An 18,874-nucleotide genomic window follows, 5' to 3' on the forward strand; every position below is an offset into this window, starting at 1 on the left:
TTCTTTGCTGGCCCCCACCCTACAATAAACTGGAGCAGAAATTCTGAGCACAATGATGTTGTGTCGGAAGACTCCAATAACTGAACACTAACAGGGAGGTGAAAAGAAGAAAGTGTCAACAACCGTCACATATTGCCTGGGGAGGAAGACTGGGGGGAAAGGAACATAGGGGGTGCCATCACATCTACAGCATGATGTCATTTCCTGGGCAAACCCAGAAGTGACATCATGTCACTCTAGAATTCAGCAAGAACGCTACGGTTTTACATCTTTCTATTGACAAGACAGCTATTTTTCCCCTGTTGGCCTATTGTTGGTGTCTGCGGATGGGAGATGCTCTGCTATAGAAGAAGACTTGGCAAACCTACTCTCTTATCTTGTAGTTTGGGCCTAAAAGTATGGGAAACAACTAGATATGAATCTGTGAAGTATTTAGCAGAGGTGGGCAGAAGAAATGGAGCAATTTAAAAACAGCATAATACGTATTTGTTTTCATTCACAAAGCATATTAAATATAAATAAATAAAATTTCTCTGTAAAATGCACATAAATCTCTAGCTGAGTTGTTTCCAAAGCTTTTCACTGAATCAGTGTGATGAAGAGGACTGAAAACTGAATTTGGTCCTGGTATACTAGGTTCGCCCTGACCTGGATGGCCCAGGCTAGCCTGATCTCGTCAGATCTCAGAAGCTAAGCAGGGTCAGCCCTGGTTAGTATTTGGATGGGAGACTACCAAGGAATACCAGGGTTGCTATGCAGAGGAAGGCACTGGGAAACCACCTCTGTTAGTCTCTTGCCATGAAAACCCCAAAAAGGGGTCGCCATAAGTCGACTGAGACTTGACGGCACTTTACACACACACACACATACTAGGTTCAGTTCTGCCTGGATTCACTAGCTCACTTCCGCCTAGGTTCACTTCTGCCTGGGGACTCACTGTATAGACTTTGTAAAATGGGCACAATAGTGCCCTGTATCAGATTATCATTGTGAGAGAATACAATAAAAGCATAGGAATCCTGGGCAAAATAAACCTGGTATTTCATAATTCTAGCAGTTAATACAAACCTAAAAGTTAGAAAAATTAAATATTAAACAGTAAAAGAGAGGCTCTAGGGAAGAAAAACTTTTGATCACTCAACTGTGGCCAGAAGAGGTCAGTGTCACTTCCTTCAAATCCTCGGCATCTGGCAATAATTCCACAGTTGACTATATGCATATTAACCACGTTGGCACCAACCACAACCATGTGTATGACTAACCAGAATTTGCAAATAACTAGGGTTTTAAACAAGGATTTGCATCGAGCTTGTAAATGTGAGTAGCTGGGCCTGCCTCAGTGTTAAACATTGTGCCATCAATGGCAATGGAAGGGCAAAGCATGCTTAAGGCCAGTGGGAGAAACTGAGAGGTTACAGGGCGGAATGCAGGCGATCTGTTCCCAATTCCTTTGCCACAGTTAAAGGACCAGAAATATTAATCTACAAAGACCCAATGAGTCCTCGTCCTCTGCCTTAATGTCTGCATAAATTTAACAGTCATGCATTTTTTTAAAAAACAACAACAACAACTATAAAAACCATCAGGGAAAACAACCAGCTCCACAGGCCATTCTGGCACGCAGCTTCACTAGCTATGACATGTTCCTTATTTTGCTATGATGAACAGCTAATTTTAAAAATAATTACAGACATTAGGCAAGACTTCATTCTAAAGACAATGGCAAAGCCATTGATAGCTCTGATCTCTTCATTACTAGCTGCAGCAGAAATCCAAATGGCAGGGTAGAAATGGCTTTGGTTTCTTTGGAAAGCAGATTAACCTTCCTGGAGCCTATCAATCTAGTAGCAATCTCCCCTAAATCCCACTCTCCCCCTTTCTTGCTCCAACCAGCTGCTACTAGGATACAATAACCAGAAAACAGAGATTTCATGCGAGACTATACTTAATTCCTAAATGGAAGTTTTAAATATCTCAGCTACTGTTCTGAATACCATTTCCCTCTCTTTCCCATCACATATATTTCCATTTACAAAAGAAAATGATTCAGTGGCAGCAGCATGGGGTTTATCAAATCTTGTTGCTTTTCACACCTAGAGCTGCCTGCAGTATTTAACTTCCTGTTGCTTTGTTCCCCATCAGTATGCATACCAAAATAGAAAGGGTACACAACAGCGTCAAAACATCAAACCGTGAGGAAATAGCAATGGCAGTCTGCAGCCATACCTTTAGTACTTTCACAGCAGTCAAGCAATTTTGAAGCAAACTTGTGTATTGAGACTTTTCACAAACATGCCATGAGCATGTTCCTTTACAATCAAGGGCTGATTTAGAAAACTTTTTTTATTTGAGGTTTGGTGTGCAAGACCCTAAAAAATTGGTAATGTTTTATTAACCTGCAGAGCAACCTGGATTTTGTTTATCCTCCAGCAATTTAATCTTTCAAACTGTATGAGCACTGAGAACAACAGGACAGCTATTTTCCTGGAAATGCAGAACCACAGATGGTTTAAAATATTTCACTGAAACTATTCTGAAAGATTTATTAAATTTTCAAGTTGTAATAGTTACTATTACTAACTATGTGGAATATGGATTACACAGAACTCTGTGTATGAGAATATATGCAAGGATAAGGATTCATATAGTACCAAACACAACTATTTAGGCAGAAATCCAGAGAGTCACATAAGGTACCAGCCAAGACAGTGAATCAAGACAGGTGGGAAATTCTGAGATACCATTAAAGAGAAGCAAATTGCCATAATAGAAATGATTATATTTTTGCCGCAAGAGATGTGGGTACGTGCCTTGTCTGCCCTATAATGTCTTCAGACATCTCTGGCCATGACGCAAGCAGCACAAGCATAATGCAGTTTTTACCTTACCTGCAGCCTCATAATAAAGCTTCCCTCTGACAGTAGGACTACAACGCTGCTTAGAATCATAGAGTTGGAAAGGACCACCAGGTCCCTCACAACTACCTCTCCCCACACCCCCAGTGATCCCTTCACCATGCCCAGAAGATAGCAACAAAAACCCCTCAAGGATCCCTGGCCAATCCAGCCTGGAGGAAAATTGCTTCCTGACCTCAAAGTGGTGATCGGCACTGACACAACCCTTCTTGCCCTCCCTCTGCCTGTTCACAGAATCAGCATTGCTGTCAGATGGCTATCTAGCCCCTGCTTAAAAACCTCCAAAGGAGAGCCTACCACATCTCAAGGAAGCCTGTTCCACTGAGGAACTGCTTGAACTGTCAGGAAGTTCTGCCTAATGTGTAGCTGGAAACTCTTTTGGTTTAATTTCAACCTGTTGGTTCTGGTCTGACCTTCTGGAGCAACAGAAAACAACTCTGCACCATGCTCTCTATGAAAGCTCTTCAAGTACTTGAAGATGATTATCATATCACCTCTCAGTTGTCTCCTCTCCAGGCTTAACATAGCCAGCTCCTTCAACCTTTCCTCATAGGACTTGGTCTCCAGACCCCTCATCATCTTTGTTGCCCTCCTCTGGACACGTTCCAGCTTGTCTACATTCTTCTTAAATTGTGGTGCCCAAAACTGAACACAATACTTTAGGTGAGGTCTAACCAGAGCAGAGTAAAGTGATACCATCACTTCGCGTGATCTGGACACTATATTTCTGTTGACGCAGCCCAAAATTGCATTTGCCTTCCTAGCTACTGCATCACACTGCTGACTCATGTTCAGAGTATGGTCTACTAAGACCTCTAGATCCTTTTTGCACATACTACTCCCCCATCCTATAATTATGCATTTGATTTTTCCTACTCAAATGCAGAATTTTACATTTTTCTCTGTTGAAATTCATTTTGTTAGTTTTAGCCCAGTTTTCCAACCATTCTTTCAAAATGGAGCAGTTGTTAAAAGCTGTTTGTTATGTAACAGCTGGAAAGGGGTAGGATGTGTGTGCTACCGTTGGAAGGTAAAAGTTCAGTGATGCATATGTGCAAGCAACGACTAAGGGAAAATGTGATAGGATTTATAAAATAATATGTGGGGTGAAGCAAGTTGGTAGAAACAACTGCTTCTTTCAACCCTGTAATAATACAGCTCAGGGAAATTCAGTGAACTTTATGAGAGGTAGATTCAGGACAGACAACAAGAAGTATGTCATCTTTCAGGAAGTAATTAAGTTGTATAAAACCTCCTGGTTCAGAGGCAGTATTCTCCAATAGGCAACCACAGTGGATGCCATGGCTGGTGTCCTGCTTGTGGTTCTTTTAAGGGTATCTCGTTGGCCACTGAATGAAAGAGGATTCTGGACTAGATGGAGACCATGACTCTCATCCACCATGGCAGCACTTGTGTACTTTTGCAAAGTGTCGTCTCGATAGATCAGAGCTATGAGTGGATAGTCCAAATTTTCACCATCAATACATTTGACTTGATTCAGAAAGAAAGCCACTCACCTTCTCAACACTGCTCATGGCTTGGAAATAGATGTTATACCCTTTACGAGGAGTCAAAGGTGGATTCCAGAAGCCTTGATATGTTCTGTTGTCACCAACTGTGAAAGGAGCTGGTTCAGGAAGGTTACCAGGTGGCAGTTCCGCAGCAAAATAATATGGTGAGCCACCGCTCAGAGCATTATAATATGTGACAGGAACCTGGTAGCAACCCATTGTTCCAGTTTCTCGTTTGGTTCGATGAGGATGCAGCTCTTCAACAACAATCTGGTAGGCACTATTCAAACCAACAGGAAAACATTACTTATAAGAGAATGTCAAAACTATAACACACAAACATATATTATACCAAATAATACCGCATTCATTTCAAGCAAACTAAGCGATATATATGCTCAAAAACTATAGTTTATGCCTCTTCATAACTACTGTATTTTTCGCTTTATAAGACACACCTGACCATAAGATGCACCTAGTTTTTAAAGGAGGAAAAAGAAGAAAAATATATTTTTTAAAGACCCGGCGGGAGTCCCGGGAAGGGGGGCGGTGGGGGTTTAAACTGCTCTGCGCTGCCTGCCCAGGCAGCGCAGAGCAGTTTAACTGCCGCACCCCCCCGCGCGCGCTTCCCGGTGCGAGGACCCGCCCAACAGCTGAGCCTCGGGACCGGGAAGTGCAGGGGGAGGTTAAACTGCTCTGCCCTGCGCTGGGTGGCTGGGAGGGGCCTCACGGCCCCAGCTGGCGGCATCCCAGCCGGCTCCCGGGGCGGCCGGCTCTGTGCCCTGCTGCCGCTGCATTCGCTCCATAAGACGCACTGACATTTCCCCTCACTTTTGAGGAGGAAAAAAGGGCATCTTATAGAGCGAAAAACACGGTAACTTTATCATGACTAGTGCATGGTTGTTTTGATTTTCTAGTATTTATTTTTCCCCCTTAGTCATTCATACCTAGTCCCTCAGAATACCCAGTGAATCAACCAGAAACCCCTTCTGAATATAAAAGTTTTGAAGCATTATGTTATTAAGCAGTCAGGATGACTGCTTTATAACTGACATTTGTAATAGATTGACTGACATTTGTAATAGATTAAGCTTTTTTGCTTGATAACTTGCAACATTTGAAGTAAGCACTGGCTTCTGGAATGATATTACAAAAAGTTCAGTTTCAAGACTGCCTCCAAGCAGTGCCCAAACCCCCAAATTGCAGTTGTCATAAGAGAGAGACAAAAAGCATTGACAGGGATTTCCACCTTTTGACCTTGCTGTGCCATCTAGCTTGGCTCTCAGCTATGCAGATCTAAAGTATAAGCGACATTCAGTAATACAAGCACAGATGGATGGAAATCTGTCCACTCCCTCCAAATAGTTTCCCTCCTTTCCTGATAGTTGCCACTGACAAAAACATCGCAAATTGCTAAAGCAGATGGCGTTCAGCCTTTTTTTTTTTTTTAAACAATCACCAACTTCAACCTCAACTTGCCAATACCTTCCTTACGATGACAGCTTTTGGTCATTTCTCATCAAAATCTCATTTTAGCAGAGAGTGTAATTATAATTCTTTTCCGTATAGGGGACAGAGGCAAACAGCTGAAGCATTAGACTAATTGGTAATCAGCATTCGGATGTTCTGATAGAAGGTTCCATAAAGGACAAAGGCAAATTTAACTCTTTTAAAATATTTAACAGCAAATATTTCAAGTATTTTAAAATCCCCCTTTGCCTTCAGCCCCTTGCATGTGTGAATTATATACCAAACACTGGTTGAAAATACAAGCAAACATTCAGTGTAACATGGAAACACTTAAAGTAGGCAGGCAACTTGAAGGCATAAGTATGAATAAGCCATATTCTAAGCTATTTTTGATTTGTGATCACAAAAGCTCTAAACATCTTACTTCCACTTCTCACAGAACACAGCCCATCTCTGGTGGTTAAGAGATCAGACTTCAGGTTCTCTCCTTTTTGCATCCCTGCATAAATTTCCTCTCCCTTCCCTTTTCAGACCACCATCAGCATCATGACAATTAATGATATAGATCTGAAGCCAGTTTTGAAGCCCAGCAAAATAAATTCTTCCTTCATTAACACAATTTAGAATTAAATCAGCAGTCTTCTAATTTGGAGAAATTCTACAATACTGCAGGACTTTGTTAAACAGGTACTCACTGTAACCATACAGTAATGCTGTAGAGCCTGCCTAAGGTAGGGAGAATCACATAAGTGCAACTTTAATTTGGGACCATCAGACCCGGGTCAGACACAGACAAAAAGCTCCAGGGTTGCACACTAGTAGGATAGGTTATTACATAAAAAAGAAAACCAAAGATATACTGCAACTGGGCTTAGGTCCAAAGCTAAGCAGACTACAATCGCATGTAACAATGTTAATTATCAGAACAAAGTAAATTTCGTATGTTAAAACTTCATGTCATGCCTAGGAATGTGCACTTGGGATATATCTGGTTAGAACATATACCCGGAAACTACCTTAACAGTATTTTTGGGTGTACTCTGTCTGGTATCCAGATGAGATTCTAGGCAATACCAATATCTAGGTCCCAAATATTTCTGGAAATATTCAAGAATATCTGTGGATTTAAGGATCCCAGGCCTGGTTTTTCCCACCTGTAACAAATTTCCCAACAATGGAGAGAGAAGAGAGGGAGGGATCTTTCAGAGGAAAATGGGATCACATGTTAGGGGAGGTCTAATTGTTTGCCCAGTCATGATAGTTCTCTCACAGACCATAGCTTTCTGACTGTGGACAAAGATGAATAATAGAATTGTAGAATCGTAGAGTTGGAAGGGACCACCAGGGTCATCTAGTTCAACCCCTTGCACAATGTATAAAATTCACAATTACCTCCCCCCATACCCCCAGTGACTCCTACTCCATGCCCAGAAGCTGGCCAAGATGCTCTCCCTCTCATGATCTGCTTAAGGTCATAGCATCTCACGTTCAATACTATTCACAAATAAACTTTTGCTGTAATATGAGCACCTCTGCAAAACACAACAGCACGCTGCCTAATCCCTGATAAATGTAATAACAAATTCAAACAAGATTACTGAAAACATAACAATAACAACACAACAATAACCATAACAAACCAGCTTTAAATGACCTGAAAGGGTAAATATAAAGCTGGTTTGTTAAGGTTATTGTTACGTTTTCAGTAATCTTGTTTGAATTTGTTATTATTACATTTATCAGAGATTAGCCAGCGTGCTGTTGTGTTTTGCATACGGTCATAGAATCAGCATTGCTGATGGATGGCCATCTAGCCTCTGTTTAAAAGCCTCCAGGGAAGGAGAGCTCACCACCTCCCAAGGAAGCCTGTTCTATTGAGGAACCACTCTGTTAGGAAGTTCTTCCTAATGTTTAGACAGAAACTCTTTTGATTTAATTTCAACCTGTTCGTTCTGGTCTGACCTTCTGGAGCAACAGAAAACAACTCGGCACCATCCTCTATATGACAGCCCTTCAAGTACTTGAAGATGGTTATCATATCATCTCTCAGTCTTCTCCTCTTCAGGCTAAACATACCCAGCTCCTTCAACCTTTCCTCATAGGACTTGGTCTCTAGACCCCTCACCATCTTTGTTGCCCTCCTCTGGACATGTTCCAGCTTGTCTACATCCTTCTTTAATTGTGGTGCCCAAAACTGGACACAGTACCCTAGCTGAAGTCTAACCAGAGCAGAGTAATGTGATACCATCACTTTGTGTGATCTGGACACTATACTTCTGTTGATACAGCCCAAGATCGCATATGCATTTTTAGCTACCGCATCACATTGCTGATTCATGTTAAGTGCTTGGTCTACTAAGACTCCAAGATCCTTTTTGCACATACTACTGCTAAACAAGTCTCCCCCATCCTATAATTATGCATTTGATTTTTCCTACCTAAATGCAGAACTTTACATTCATCTCTGTTGAAATGCATTTTATTAGTTTTAGCCCAATTCTCCAGCCTGTTAAGATCATCCTGTATCCTGGCTCTGTCTTCTACCATATTTGCTACCCCTCTCAATTTAGTATCATCTGCAAATTTAATGAGCATCCCCACTATTCCTTCATCCAAATCATTTATAAAGATGTTGAACAACACAGGGACCAGGACAGATCTTTGAGGCACTCCACTAGTCACTTCTCTCCAAGAGGATGAGGAACCATTAACAAGCACTCTTTGGGCGCAATCTGTCAACGAGTTACAGATCCACCTAACAGTAATAGGATCTAAATCACATTTTCCCAATTTATCAACAAGAATATTATGGGGAACCTTATCAAAAGCCTTACCGAAATCAAGATAAACTATATCTGCAGCATTCCCTTGATCCAGCAAGGTAGTAACTTTCTCAAAAAAAAAACAGGCCTGGCTGCAGTTTGACTCCATTTCAGGGTGAGATTGTTTTTTTTGAATGCTGCTGGTATGCCTCTGGCTTCTCTGATCTGTCTATGCCTTGGATTATTTCTGCTTCCTGCTGCTGTCGGCCTGGGAACACCCTCTTCTTGCTTTGCACCAGGATGTGTTTATTTATGCCTGGTGGGTATTGGGGGAGGGGGGGAGGGAGCCATTTTTTCTTTCTGGTTCTCTTTAAGAATAGTATTTTTTAATTTTGTTTTGTGTTTTATGTGGTGCTATGTTGGGGTATCTTGGCTTGTTTTAGAATTTTTAATTTTAACTGCTTTGCTCTTTAATTTTTAAAATGTTCTTGCTTTGGGGGGAAGGGGTTCCCAGGTTGTTGCAGTTTTAAAACATTTATCTTTTGCCACTCCTGAGATGTCCATGGCGATGGAAACCATCAGGGAGGCAGTCTAGGAGTGTGAGATGCACAAAACATTCTTCAGCAGCTTCAGTGGTGAGGGATTATCTAACTAAAACTTATGAGTTGCGTTCCACCGATAGGCAGGAGAAGGTTTGGCTGCACCTTCCTCTTGTGACTCAAAGGCTCCTCTTGTAGCCTCTGATAAGCAAGCAGAGTGACTGTGTTCTTTCTCCAGGCAGGTGACCTTGTCTGCCCACACTGCTCACATCTGCTCCCCTGGAGAGTTGAGCAACTGGTATTCCTGAAGGTTAACTTGCTGCTCTTCAACTACCTGTCCCTGAACTTTGAGAGTGAGTGAAATGAGCATGTTTTTGTGCCTGCATCATCTCAGTCTGTGTTGGAGAGCCACTTCCCAAAACTTAAAACTAAGACATAGAATGAAACAGCAGGGAAGTTACCCAAATTGATGGGTATCATATAAAATCCACATTCCAAATTGTGTCCTAAAACCAACAGCACTGAACTGAATCCCAGCACCTCTTGGCACAATTCTGTGCATAAAATAAATAAACATAGTGCCAAAAAAAAAAAAATTGTCCTTGCCCCTCTCCAAAATAAAGAAAAGCCACACAAATATAATTGGAACAAGAAGAGATGTTAGGAAAGTAGATTTATGTCAATTAAAACAAGCAGAACCCACAAAAGCACATAAATTACACTTGTGCATGCTGTATTGGTGTTGTGTTTTTTCCTTACAGGGATGGGGGGCGGGGAACAGGAGTACCAGTGATGAAGGTGAGCTGTAGCTTCTGAGGCTCACCCTGTGAGCCAGTGATGGTATAAAACTGCAGATAGAACAGAACTCAGGTGCCCGAGATCACAAGTACATTTTTACTGCGTCATTGCTGGTTGACTCAGATGTACTGTGTGCATCACTATTTTATTTATTACCTACCCTGGATTGCAACAGTTGATAGTTATGCTGTTAAATTCTGAGGTTCCCTTGGTCTAACTCTGAAGAGTGATTGTCTATCTAGTTGCCTTCCTACTTGTGCAGGTTTGGAATAGACACTTTGGATCAAGAAGCCTGCAGATAATGACCAGTTTACAAAGGGGTTTTCAGGGAACGGGTATTCAGTGTAAGAACTGAGGGGTGGATGAGAGTGATAAGTAGCCATATATCTAGATAGAGGAGGGAGGGCTTTGGTTATTGAATGCAGCAGAAGCACAAGTGACTTGCTTATTTCATCGTGTTTGTGCATCTCATGAACACTGTTGAAATGCACACATTTCCCATAGGGAGATGCTCGGTCATCCCCCACTTTGGGATGTGTATACGAAGTCATAGCAATTTCTTAACTTGAGAAAAGTAAAAGCCCTCTTCCCCAGGTCTACAAAATAATTTAACAAAATCCAGATGAATGTATTCATCAAGAGCTCCCAAGGCCTGGAGGAGGTACAAGCGCTGAAGAATGGGTACTTAATTCCCACTGTAAACAAGTGCTTTAGTTTTAGTGCTTTTCCTTTCTGCATGTTGTTTTCCAAGGCTTCTCCTTTTCTAATGATACTTTGACTTTAAGTTCTAAATGGGTTCGTATAAATTTAATGATATCCCCGACCTCAGCCTTCCTTTCTCTCAACCTGCCACCGGCAGTCTGCTGGTTCACCCAAAGACCTGATGGCTGCCTGGGAAACAATTGCTGTTCTTCAGGGGGTGGGGAAGGGGAATACCAAGTCAGTATTGTCTACTTAGACCGGCAGCGGCTCTCCAGAGTCTCAGGCAGAGGTCTTTCACATCACCTCCTTGCCTAGTCCTTTTAACTGGAGATGCCGGGGACTGAACCTGAGACCTTCTGCATGCCAAGCAGATGCTCTACCACTGAGCCATGGCCCTTATGAGATTAAACTTCTCTGCATTTGGTCCAACCTGGTTGGAAGTGGCACAAACTACTTCCTATGGGCCATATTGCCCTATGCCATGGTTCTTCTGGGATTCTCTGGTTTAACATTGGTTCTGTTGGGCTTGTTGGTTGCATTTGAAGGCTTTCAGCCAGTAGTTACTTGCTCTTGTGTGTTTGGCTATTGGTTTCTTTGCCCCAGAGAAAGCATGGAATGTTTCCCCATCGGAAACAATGGGGCCAAGTAGGGATGGCGGGGGCACCTTGTTCAGGGACCCCACAAAATTGCATCCTTTGGTCCAATTTGCTTGAAACTTGGAGGGGGGGGGTCTTTAGTAGACAGGCAGAAGTAGGCTGCCTTGCCATTTTTGTGACATTTGTTTGACAAACAGCCACTCTATCCCCCTCCCCTCAAATTCCCCATAGGAAATAATGAAACCTGAATAATTCCCCCCCCCAAAAAAAAACCTGAATCCTGAAACAATATCAGGAGTTCCAAGTACTCCCAAATAATGTTATTTATGCCCTTCCAAAATCCAAATCTGAAAAATGCCTTGCTTTTCAAGTGCACATCCCTAGTTATGATTTTGCTTTAGACCAACATGGCTAGTTAGGACTGTCTTTACAAATAACATGTTTGCTTCATTTCCTATCTTATGGATCAAGACAATAAGATAGGTCAGGATAAAGGTTGTGTATAAGCAACTAGATACCCTTTTGGGAACACAGACATTTTATGCTTGCCTCTGCAGACTCTCTTGCAGTATTCTTACAAACTGCCAAGATAAAATAATTGACAAGATTGCTGCTCTCCAAAGTACCAGAAGATCAGTAAACGTGTCAATTTCAATATCCAGCCAGTTTAGAAGAATAAGGGCTGAGGGAGAGAAGAAGTAGAGTGCAATGTATATAATCATGACAGGAAAAAAGAAACACTATTTAATGTTTTATTTATTTATCATTTAGTTTAGAACAGCTTTATAGCTTGAATGTTGTTTTTTATTATTAATTTCAAGGCAGCTAAAATTTAAGTGGCAAAAATAATCCTGTGTAGGGCCACTCCATGTTGCAGGGGGAATGCATGGTTAATTAACATTCTCTGCACTTACAAAACTAGCATATCAGAGCAATGGCTGGGATAGAATTATTTTCTAGATTTCCATGTAAAGCCTTTTTATATGATCCTCCAGCAATTTCAAGTGATGCACTCTAAGGAAGTTTTACCTCACCTGTTGTTTGCGGGAATTGGTGAGATAGGACTAAGACGATGAGAATTAACCAGCTCCTTGTTATGTTATGCTTGATAACAAACCAATATAATTTTCAGCTTGAAATGCCCCCTTGCAAACATTCATGGATGAATATAATAAACCGATATCCATCATAAAAGATAAAGGTAAAGGTAAAGGTCCCCTGTGCAAGCACCGGGTCATTCCTGACCCATGGGGTGACGTCACATCCCGACGTTTCCAAGGCAGACTTTGTTTGCGGGGTGGTTTGCCAGTGCCTTCCCCAGTCATCATAACTCATTAGCAATATTGTGTCATATTCATAAATCATGCAGGCATGGTTCAGTACTGAGGCTTAACCAGTACATGCTGCCTGTGATAAGCAAATCACTTTTTACATGGCTCACTGACAAAGTAAATGCTTATTAGTTCTTGTAGGTTATCCGGGCTGTGTGACCGTGGTCTTGGTATTTTCTTTCCTGACGTTTCGTCAGCAGCTGTGGCAGGCATCTTCAGAGGAGTAACACTGAAGGACAATGTTACTCCTCTGAAGATGCCTGCCACAGCTGCTGGCGAAACGTCAGGAAAGAAAATACCAAGACCACGATCACACAGCCCAGATAACCTACAAGAACCAATGAACTCTGACCGTGAAAGCCTTCGACAATATTTTAAATGCTTATTCCTTTACTGGCTGAGCAGAGAACCTCTGGCTCAGTAAAAGTAAGTCTTAATATCTGATTCTAAATACTGATTCATCTGGTGTCCTTTGTATTTCATGCCTGCTGTTTGGCTTACATCTTCAGGAGGTCATAAAGAATACTAGAGATTATGAGATAACACTTGGCAGGCAAGACATGATTATGTCATGATTAGAACTGTGACTACCCGCAGCATGTTGAATTTTAAAGAATGACTGACAGCACCCGCAGACTGGAATTGGATTATAGAACATCTGTTTCATCAGGCAAGTTTATGGAACAGGCAAGGAATACAAGGGAGCATTTATATAAGAAAAGCGGATTCCTGAATTATGTGTGAAGACATATTTAAATCAGGTAACTATGTAGCATCCACATTTTCCGAAGAATGCAAATTTGTGTGTGTGTATGTGTGTGATATCTGAACTGTAAAACCGGAGGTTAAGCAAAACCAGCAGATTTAAATAATCCTCAAATCCTTCACATGGTTTGCTTGTAAGATATTTTTTCGAGTTAGTAGTTCACTATTACAATTTTTAAAAGACAGTCAGTCTGAGAAACAATAACTTGTCCACAACTACATGATAACAAAACAGGTAAGTAGGATGCAATGTCCAGGGTGCAGAGGAAAATCTGGAAAACTAGAATGTGCGATCTAGATATCCTCAACATGTTTTGCGACGGGTTTCTTTTTCTGCCAATACAATAAATTTATCTTCACATATAGGAACTATTCAGAAGACCCCCACGCTCAGGAGTATCACATAGGAACCCATGGGTTCTTTTAAATACCGTATTTTTCGCTCCATAAGACGCACTTTTTTCCTCCTCAAAAGTGAGGGGAAATGTCGGTGCGTCTTATGGAGCGAATGTGCGGACCCCGCCCCTCCCGCCAGCCCGCGTTCCCCGCCCAGAAGGCCAGCTGGGAGGCGGGGTGTTTAAACTGCTCTGCGCTGCCTGCCTAGGCAGCGCAGAGCAGTTTAACCTCCCCTCCCACCGCACGCTTCCCGTTCCTGAGCCTCAGGAACTGAGGAACTGTACTCAGTACAACAGTACTGAGTAGACAGTACTGACTTGGATGGACCGAGGGGGGGGGTCTGGTTCAGCATAAGGCAGCTTCCCGAGGTGGGGCCCGTGGCTCAGTGGCAGAGCCTCTGCTTGGGCATAGCAGGAGGCCCCCGGTTCAGTCCCCGCTGGGCGCCTCCGCTCCCACCCGCCCCTGGCCCTGGCGAGCCCGGCGCTGCCAGGCCTCCACCTCCCCCCCCACTCACTGCACGGAGGCCGGGCGGGGCGCGCGGAGAGCGAGGCCGGGTCCTGCCGCCAGGACGATCCACCCGGCCCTCCCTCCTTCCTTCCCTTCCACTCGCCCGGCCTCCGTGCAGCGGGAATCGCCGAGGGGGAAGTGGGAGAGGGGAAAAAGGAAGGCTGGGGGTGTGGGGGGGTAGGCCTGAGGGGGAGACGCTGCCTTCGCTCAGCCTTCGCTCAGCTTGGGCGGGGGCGCTTCAGGGCCGGGAAGCGCGGGGGGGGAGGTTTAAACCCCCACCGCCCCCCTTCCCGGGAGTCCTCACAAGAAGGAGGCCTGGGCCGGGGGTTGAAGATGGTGGTGTTGGGGCGGCTTCTGTTGCTGGGCTCCTGGGCGGCTGGCGCTGGAGGTAAGCAGACCCGCGGCCTGGCTTCCTTCGCCGCCCGGGAAGGAAGGAGGGTCTCCTCAGAAGGGGCTTCCCCCCGCCCCAGCTTCTTCTCCCCCTGCCCCGGCTTCCCCTCCCCCCGCCCCGGCTTCCCCTCTCCCCGCGGGTGAAGGCAGCGTCTCCCCCTCAGCCCCCTCCCCATGGCTTTCCAGGGTCACAGGCAAGGGTCTTTCCCATCCCCTGCTTGCCTAGTCCCTTTAACTGGAGATGCCACTGGGGATTGAACCTGGGACCTCCTGCATGCCCAGCAGAGGTTCCACCACTGAGCTCACAGCCCCCTCCCCATGGCTCTCCAGGGTCTCAGGCAAGGGTCTTTCCCATCACCTGCTTGCCTAGTCCCTTTAACTGGAGATGCCGCTGGGGATTGAACCTGGGACCTCCTGCATGCCCAGCAGAGGCTCCACCACTGAGCTCACAGCCCCCTCCCCATGGCTCTCCAGGGTCTCAGGCAAGGGTCTTTCCCATCCCCTACTTGCCTAGTCCCTTTAAATTGGAGATGCCGCTGGGGATTGAACCTGGGACCTCCTGCATGCCCAGCAGAGGCTCCACCACTGAGCTCACAGCCCCCTCCCTATGGCTCTCCAGGGTCTCAGGCTGAGATCTTACCCATTGCCTACCTGCCCGGTCCCTTTAACTGGAGATGCCACTGGGGATTGAACCTGGGACCTCCTGCATGCTGAGCAGAGGCTCCGCCACTGAGCTCACAGCCCCCTCCAAAATACACATGAACACATGAAGCTGCTTTCTAATGAATCAGACCCCCCCCCCTCGGTCCATCCAATTCAGTATTGTCTACTCAGACCGGCAGCAGCTCTCCAGGGTCTCAGGCAAGGGTCTTTCACATCACCTACCTGCCCGGGCTCTTTAACTGGAGATGCCGGAGATTGAACCTGGGGCCTTTCAAGACCCCCCCCCCCGCCCCCGCCCGGCTTCCAAGGAGTCCCTAGAAGCCGAGCGGGTCCCCGCCCAACAGCTGAGCCTCGGACCGGGAAGTGGGGGGGGAGGTAAAACTGTTCTGCGCTGCCTAGGCAGGCAGCGCAGAGCAGTTTAAAGACCCCTGCCCGGCTTCTAGGGACTCCCTGGAAACCGGACGGGGGTCTTTATTCGGCAGAATATTTTTTCTTGTTTTCCTTCCTCTAAAAACTAGGTGCGTCTTATGGTCAGGTGCGTCTTATGGAGCGAAAAATACGTCAGTTCCTACTTAGTGAAGATAAATTTATTGTATTGGCTGAAGAAGCCCTTCACGAAACATGTTGAGGATATCTAGATCGCACGTTCCAGTTTTCCAGATTTTCTTCTGCACCTTGGACATTGCTTCCTACTTACCTGCGTTGAGACCTCGTCCCCAGTCCAGCCACCGACTGACTCTTCGGGAGTTTCTATGCAGGACCTTTGTTGGCTCTGCTTCTGATTATTCTTCTACCATTCCGGACTTTGGACTTTCGCAGTAGTTGGGGTTGCGTAATTGTTTGCTGACTCGTGTCATTGCACACTTTCGGGTGTCGTGTCCAGTTTTGTTGGTTTTGGCTTATTAGTAGGAGTATTATTATATTGATTAATAATATATATATCTTAGTTCACTGAGCCTCGGTGCTGTTTATTTGCTTGGAACTTCCAGGTGGGGCCTGGAGATTCCCTGGAATTACACATCTCCACACTACAAGGATTAGTTCCCTTGAACAAAATGCCTGCTTTGGAAGGTGGATTCTACAATATTATATCCTGCTGAGGTCCCTCCCCAAACCCTGTGTTCCTTAGGCTCCACCCCCAAATCTCCAGGAATTTCCCCACCCAGAATTGGCAACCTATCTCTCATCTGTGAAGTTCCACAGCAGTAAAATAAGCTAGAAATAATGAAGGAAAGCATTGATTAAATGAGTGAGTCTTTGGATTAATCTGGTACTGAATAAAACAGCTGAAGAATAATTGGATTATCCAAAAGATTATACGTATATATATTTCTCAGACAAATGCTTTTTTTACCTTATAGGAGCACCTTTGGCCTGTGCTGGTCTCAATAGTACAGTTATGGTTGTGGCAGTTTCATTAAGAATGAATTCAATACCTTCATAGTCAGGTAATGTGGGAGCTGGTAAAGAGAAAATCAAAATCAAACAGTAAATTCAATTTTTATATTCATTTGCACAGCTGCCTACAATTTGCATGACATTATCACATTTCTGAAGTCTTTGTAAAAAAGGCAGTTGCTACCTCCTCCTGATGGGTTCTTTGGATTATTAGGTAAATGCACATCTCTAGCCATAACTCTAGCAGATGTTAACGCAGATCACATTTTTTGTCCCAATATGCATCACTTTACACTTACTCACACTGAATCTCATTCGCCATTTTAATGCCCATTCTTCCAGTATGCAGAGATCCTTCTGGAGCTCTTCACAGTCCGATTTTGTTTTAACCACACTAAATAATTTGGTGTCATCTGCAAACTTGGCTACTTCACTGTTTAACTCCTGCTCCAGGTCATTGATGAACAGGTTGAAAAGCACTGGTCCCAACACAGATCCCTGAGGCACCCCATTGCTCTCATCCCACCATTGCGAGAACTGACCATTGAGTCCTACTCTCTGCTTCCTATTTTTCAGCCAACTCTCAATCCATAAGAGGACTTGTCCTCTTATCCCGTGACTATGACGTTTGCTTAGCAGTCTTTGGTGGGGGACTTTGTCAGAAGCTTTTTAGAAATCCAAATACACAATATCCACAGGCTCATTCCTGTCCAAATGCTTACTGACGCTTTCAAAAAACTCTAATAGGTTAGTGAGACAGGACCTACCCTTACAGAAGCCATGTTGGGTTTTGCCCAGCAGACCTTGCCCTTCTATATGCTTGACAATTCTATCTTTAATAATGCTTTCCACTCATTTACCCGGAACAGACATTAAGCTAACTGGCCTGTAATTTCCTGGGTCCCCCCTGGAACCTTTTTTTATAAATGGGTGTTACATTGGCCATTCAATGTACATTATTCAATGTATATATGTACATTATTCAATGTATATGCCAGGAGTCTTCCTGGTTTGTTTGCGTATTCAAAGCATTTCTGCTTTACAAATCTCAGTTTTTTCTGCATATCTTCAGTTTCAAAGGCATCAATTTGGTGTTTCAATTCTCTGATCTTCAACAGTAACTTCTTGTCATGGGTATTCTGGTGCTGTTCTTCCACTCGATGAAGTTCCTCATGTAAGTTGTTGATTGCATGGTCTCTTTCTTTTTTTTATTTTGGCAGATATTCCAATAAACCTTCCCCTCATATAAGCTTTATTTGTTTCCCATATTGTTCTTGCTGACATTCCCGGTGCGTTGTTTAAGTCAAAAAAGTGTTTTAATTTTCCTTGACACTGCGATATTACTTCCTTGCGAAGTAATAAATTGTCATTCAATCACCGTCTTCTGGGGCCTATTAAATCAGAATATAAGAGGATCTGAAGGGGTCTGTGGTCGCCAAATGTCCCGGGGAGTATATTTACTTGGTCCAACTTATTGCTCAAAGCTTTGGAGATCCAACCCATATCAATCCTGGAATACGAATCGTGTCTACTGGAATAAAAAGTAAAGTCTTTTTCTTTAGGATGCTTGTATCTCCAAGCATCTGTTAAATTCCAATCTTCAAGGAATTGAAAGATGATCTTTGGTAGTTTGCCTCCTTTGGATTTCTTGGATTTATCTAGTTTAATATCCATTACTCCATTCATGTCACCCAGGATTACTATTTCCCCTTGATTAAAATCTTGTAAAGTATCAAAGAAGTTCTTTAAAAACTTTCCTTTCACATTATTGGGGGCATATATGTTTGCAATAGTTAGCTTCTCTCTCCATTCGCACCTTGTGTTAGCACTGACGTATAATACTGGAACAAAGTATAACATTGGAACATATTTTGGAACCATGTATTGAAACATATCTTGACTGTACAAGGAAGTTTAACGTACTGCTGTTGTATTTTTATTTTTGTTGTTGTTGTCTTTATAAACTAAACTCAAAATAAAGAGTAAAAAAAAGGTAGAATTGTCAAGCATATAGAAGGGCAAGCCCTGCTGAGCAAAAACCAGCATGGCTTCTGTAAAGGTAGGCCCTGTCTCACTAACCTTTTAGAGTTTTTTGAAAGTGTCAATAAGCATGTGGCCTGAAATGAGCCTG

General features: G+C 43.6%; 1 protein-coding gene across 6 annotated transcripts in view; it reads right to left on the bottom strand.

Annotated features, from left to right (window-relative positions):
* Positions 1 to 18,874, bottom strand: part of PTPRK (protein tyrosine phosphatase receptor type K) — a 538,596-nt gene that overhangs the window by 112,674 nt on the left and 407,048 nt on the right. For all 6 annotated transcript variants that reach the window (XM_056856094.1, XM_056856093.1, XM_056856092.1 and 3 more), the window contains 2 exons: positions 16,700 to 16,805; positions 4,433 to 4,706 (listed from right to left, as the gene is read on the bottom strand). In XM_056856094.1, the coding sequence (XP_056712072.1) occupies positions 4,433 to 4,706; positions 16,700 to 16,805 (380 nt within the window). The remainder of the gene's footprint in view (positions 1 to 4,432; positions 4,707 to 16,699; positions 16,806 to 18,874) is intronic.

The sequence above is a fragment of the Euleptes europaea genome, chromosome 10, assembly GCF_029931775.1.
Source record: "Euleptes europaea isolate rEulEur1 chromosome 10, rEulEur1.hap1, whole genome shotgun sequence".
Classification (NCBI taxonomy): Eukaryota; Metazoa; Chordata; class Lepidosauria; order Squamata; family Sphaerodactylidae; genus Euleptes; species Euleptes europaea.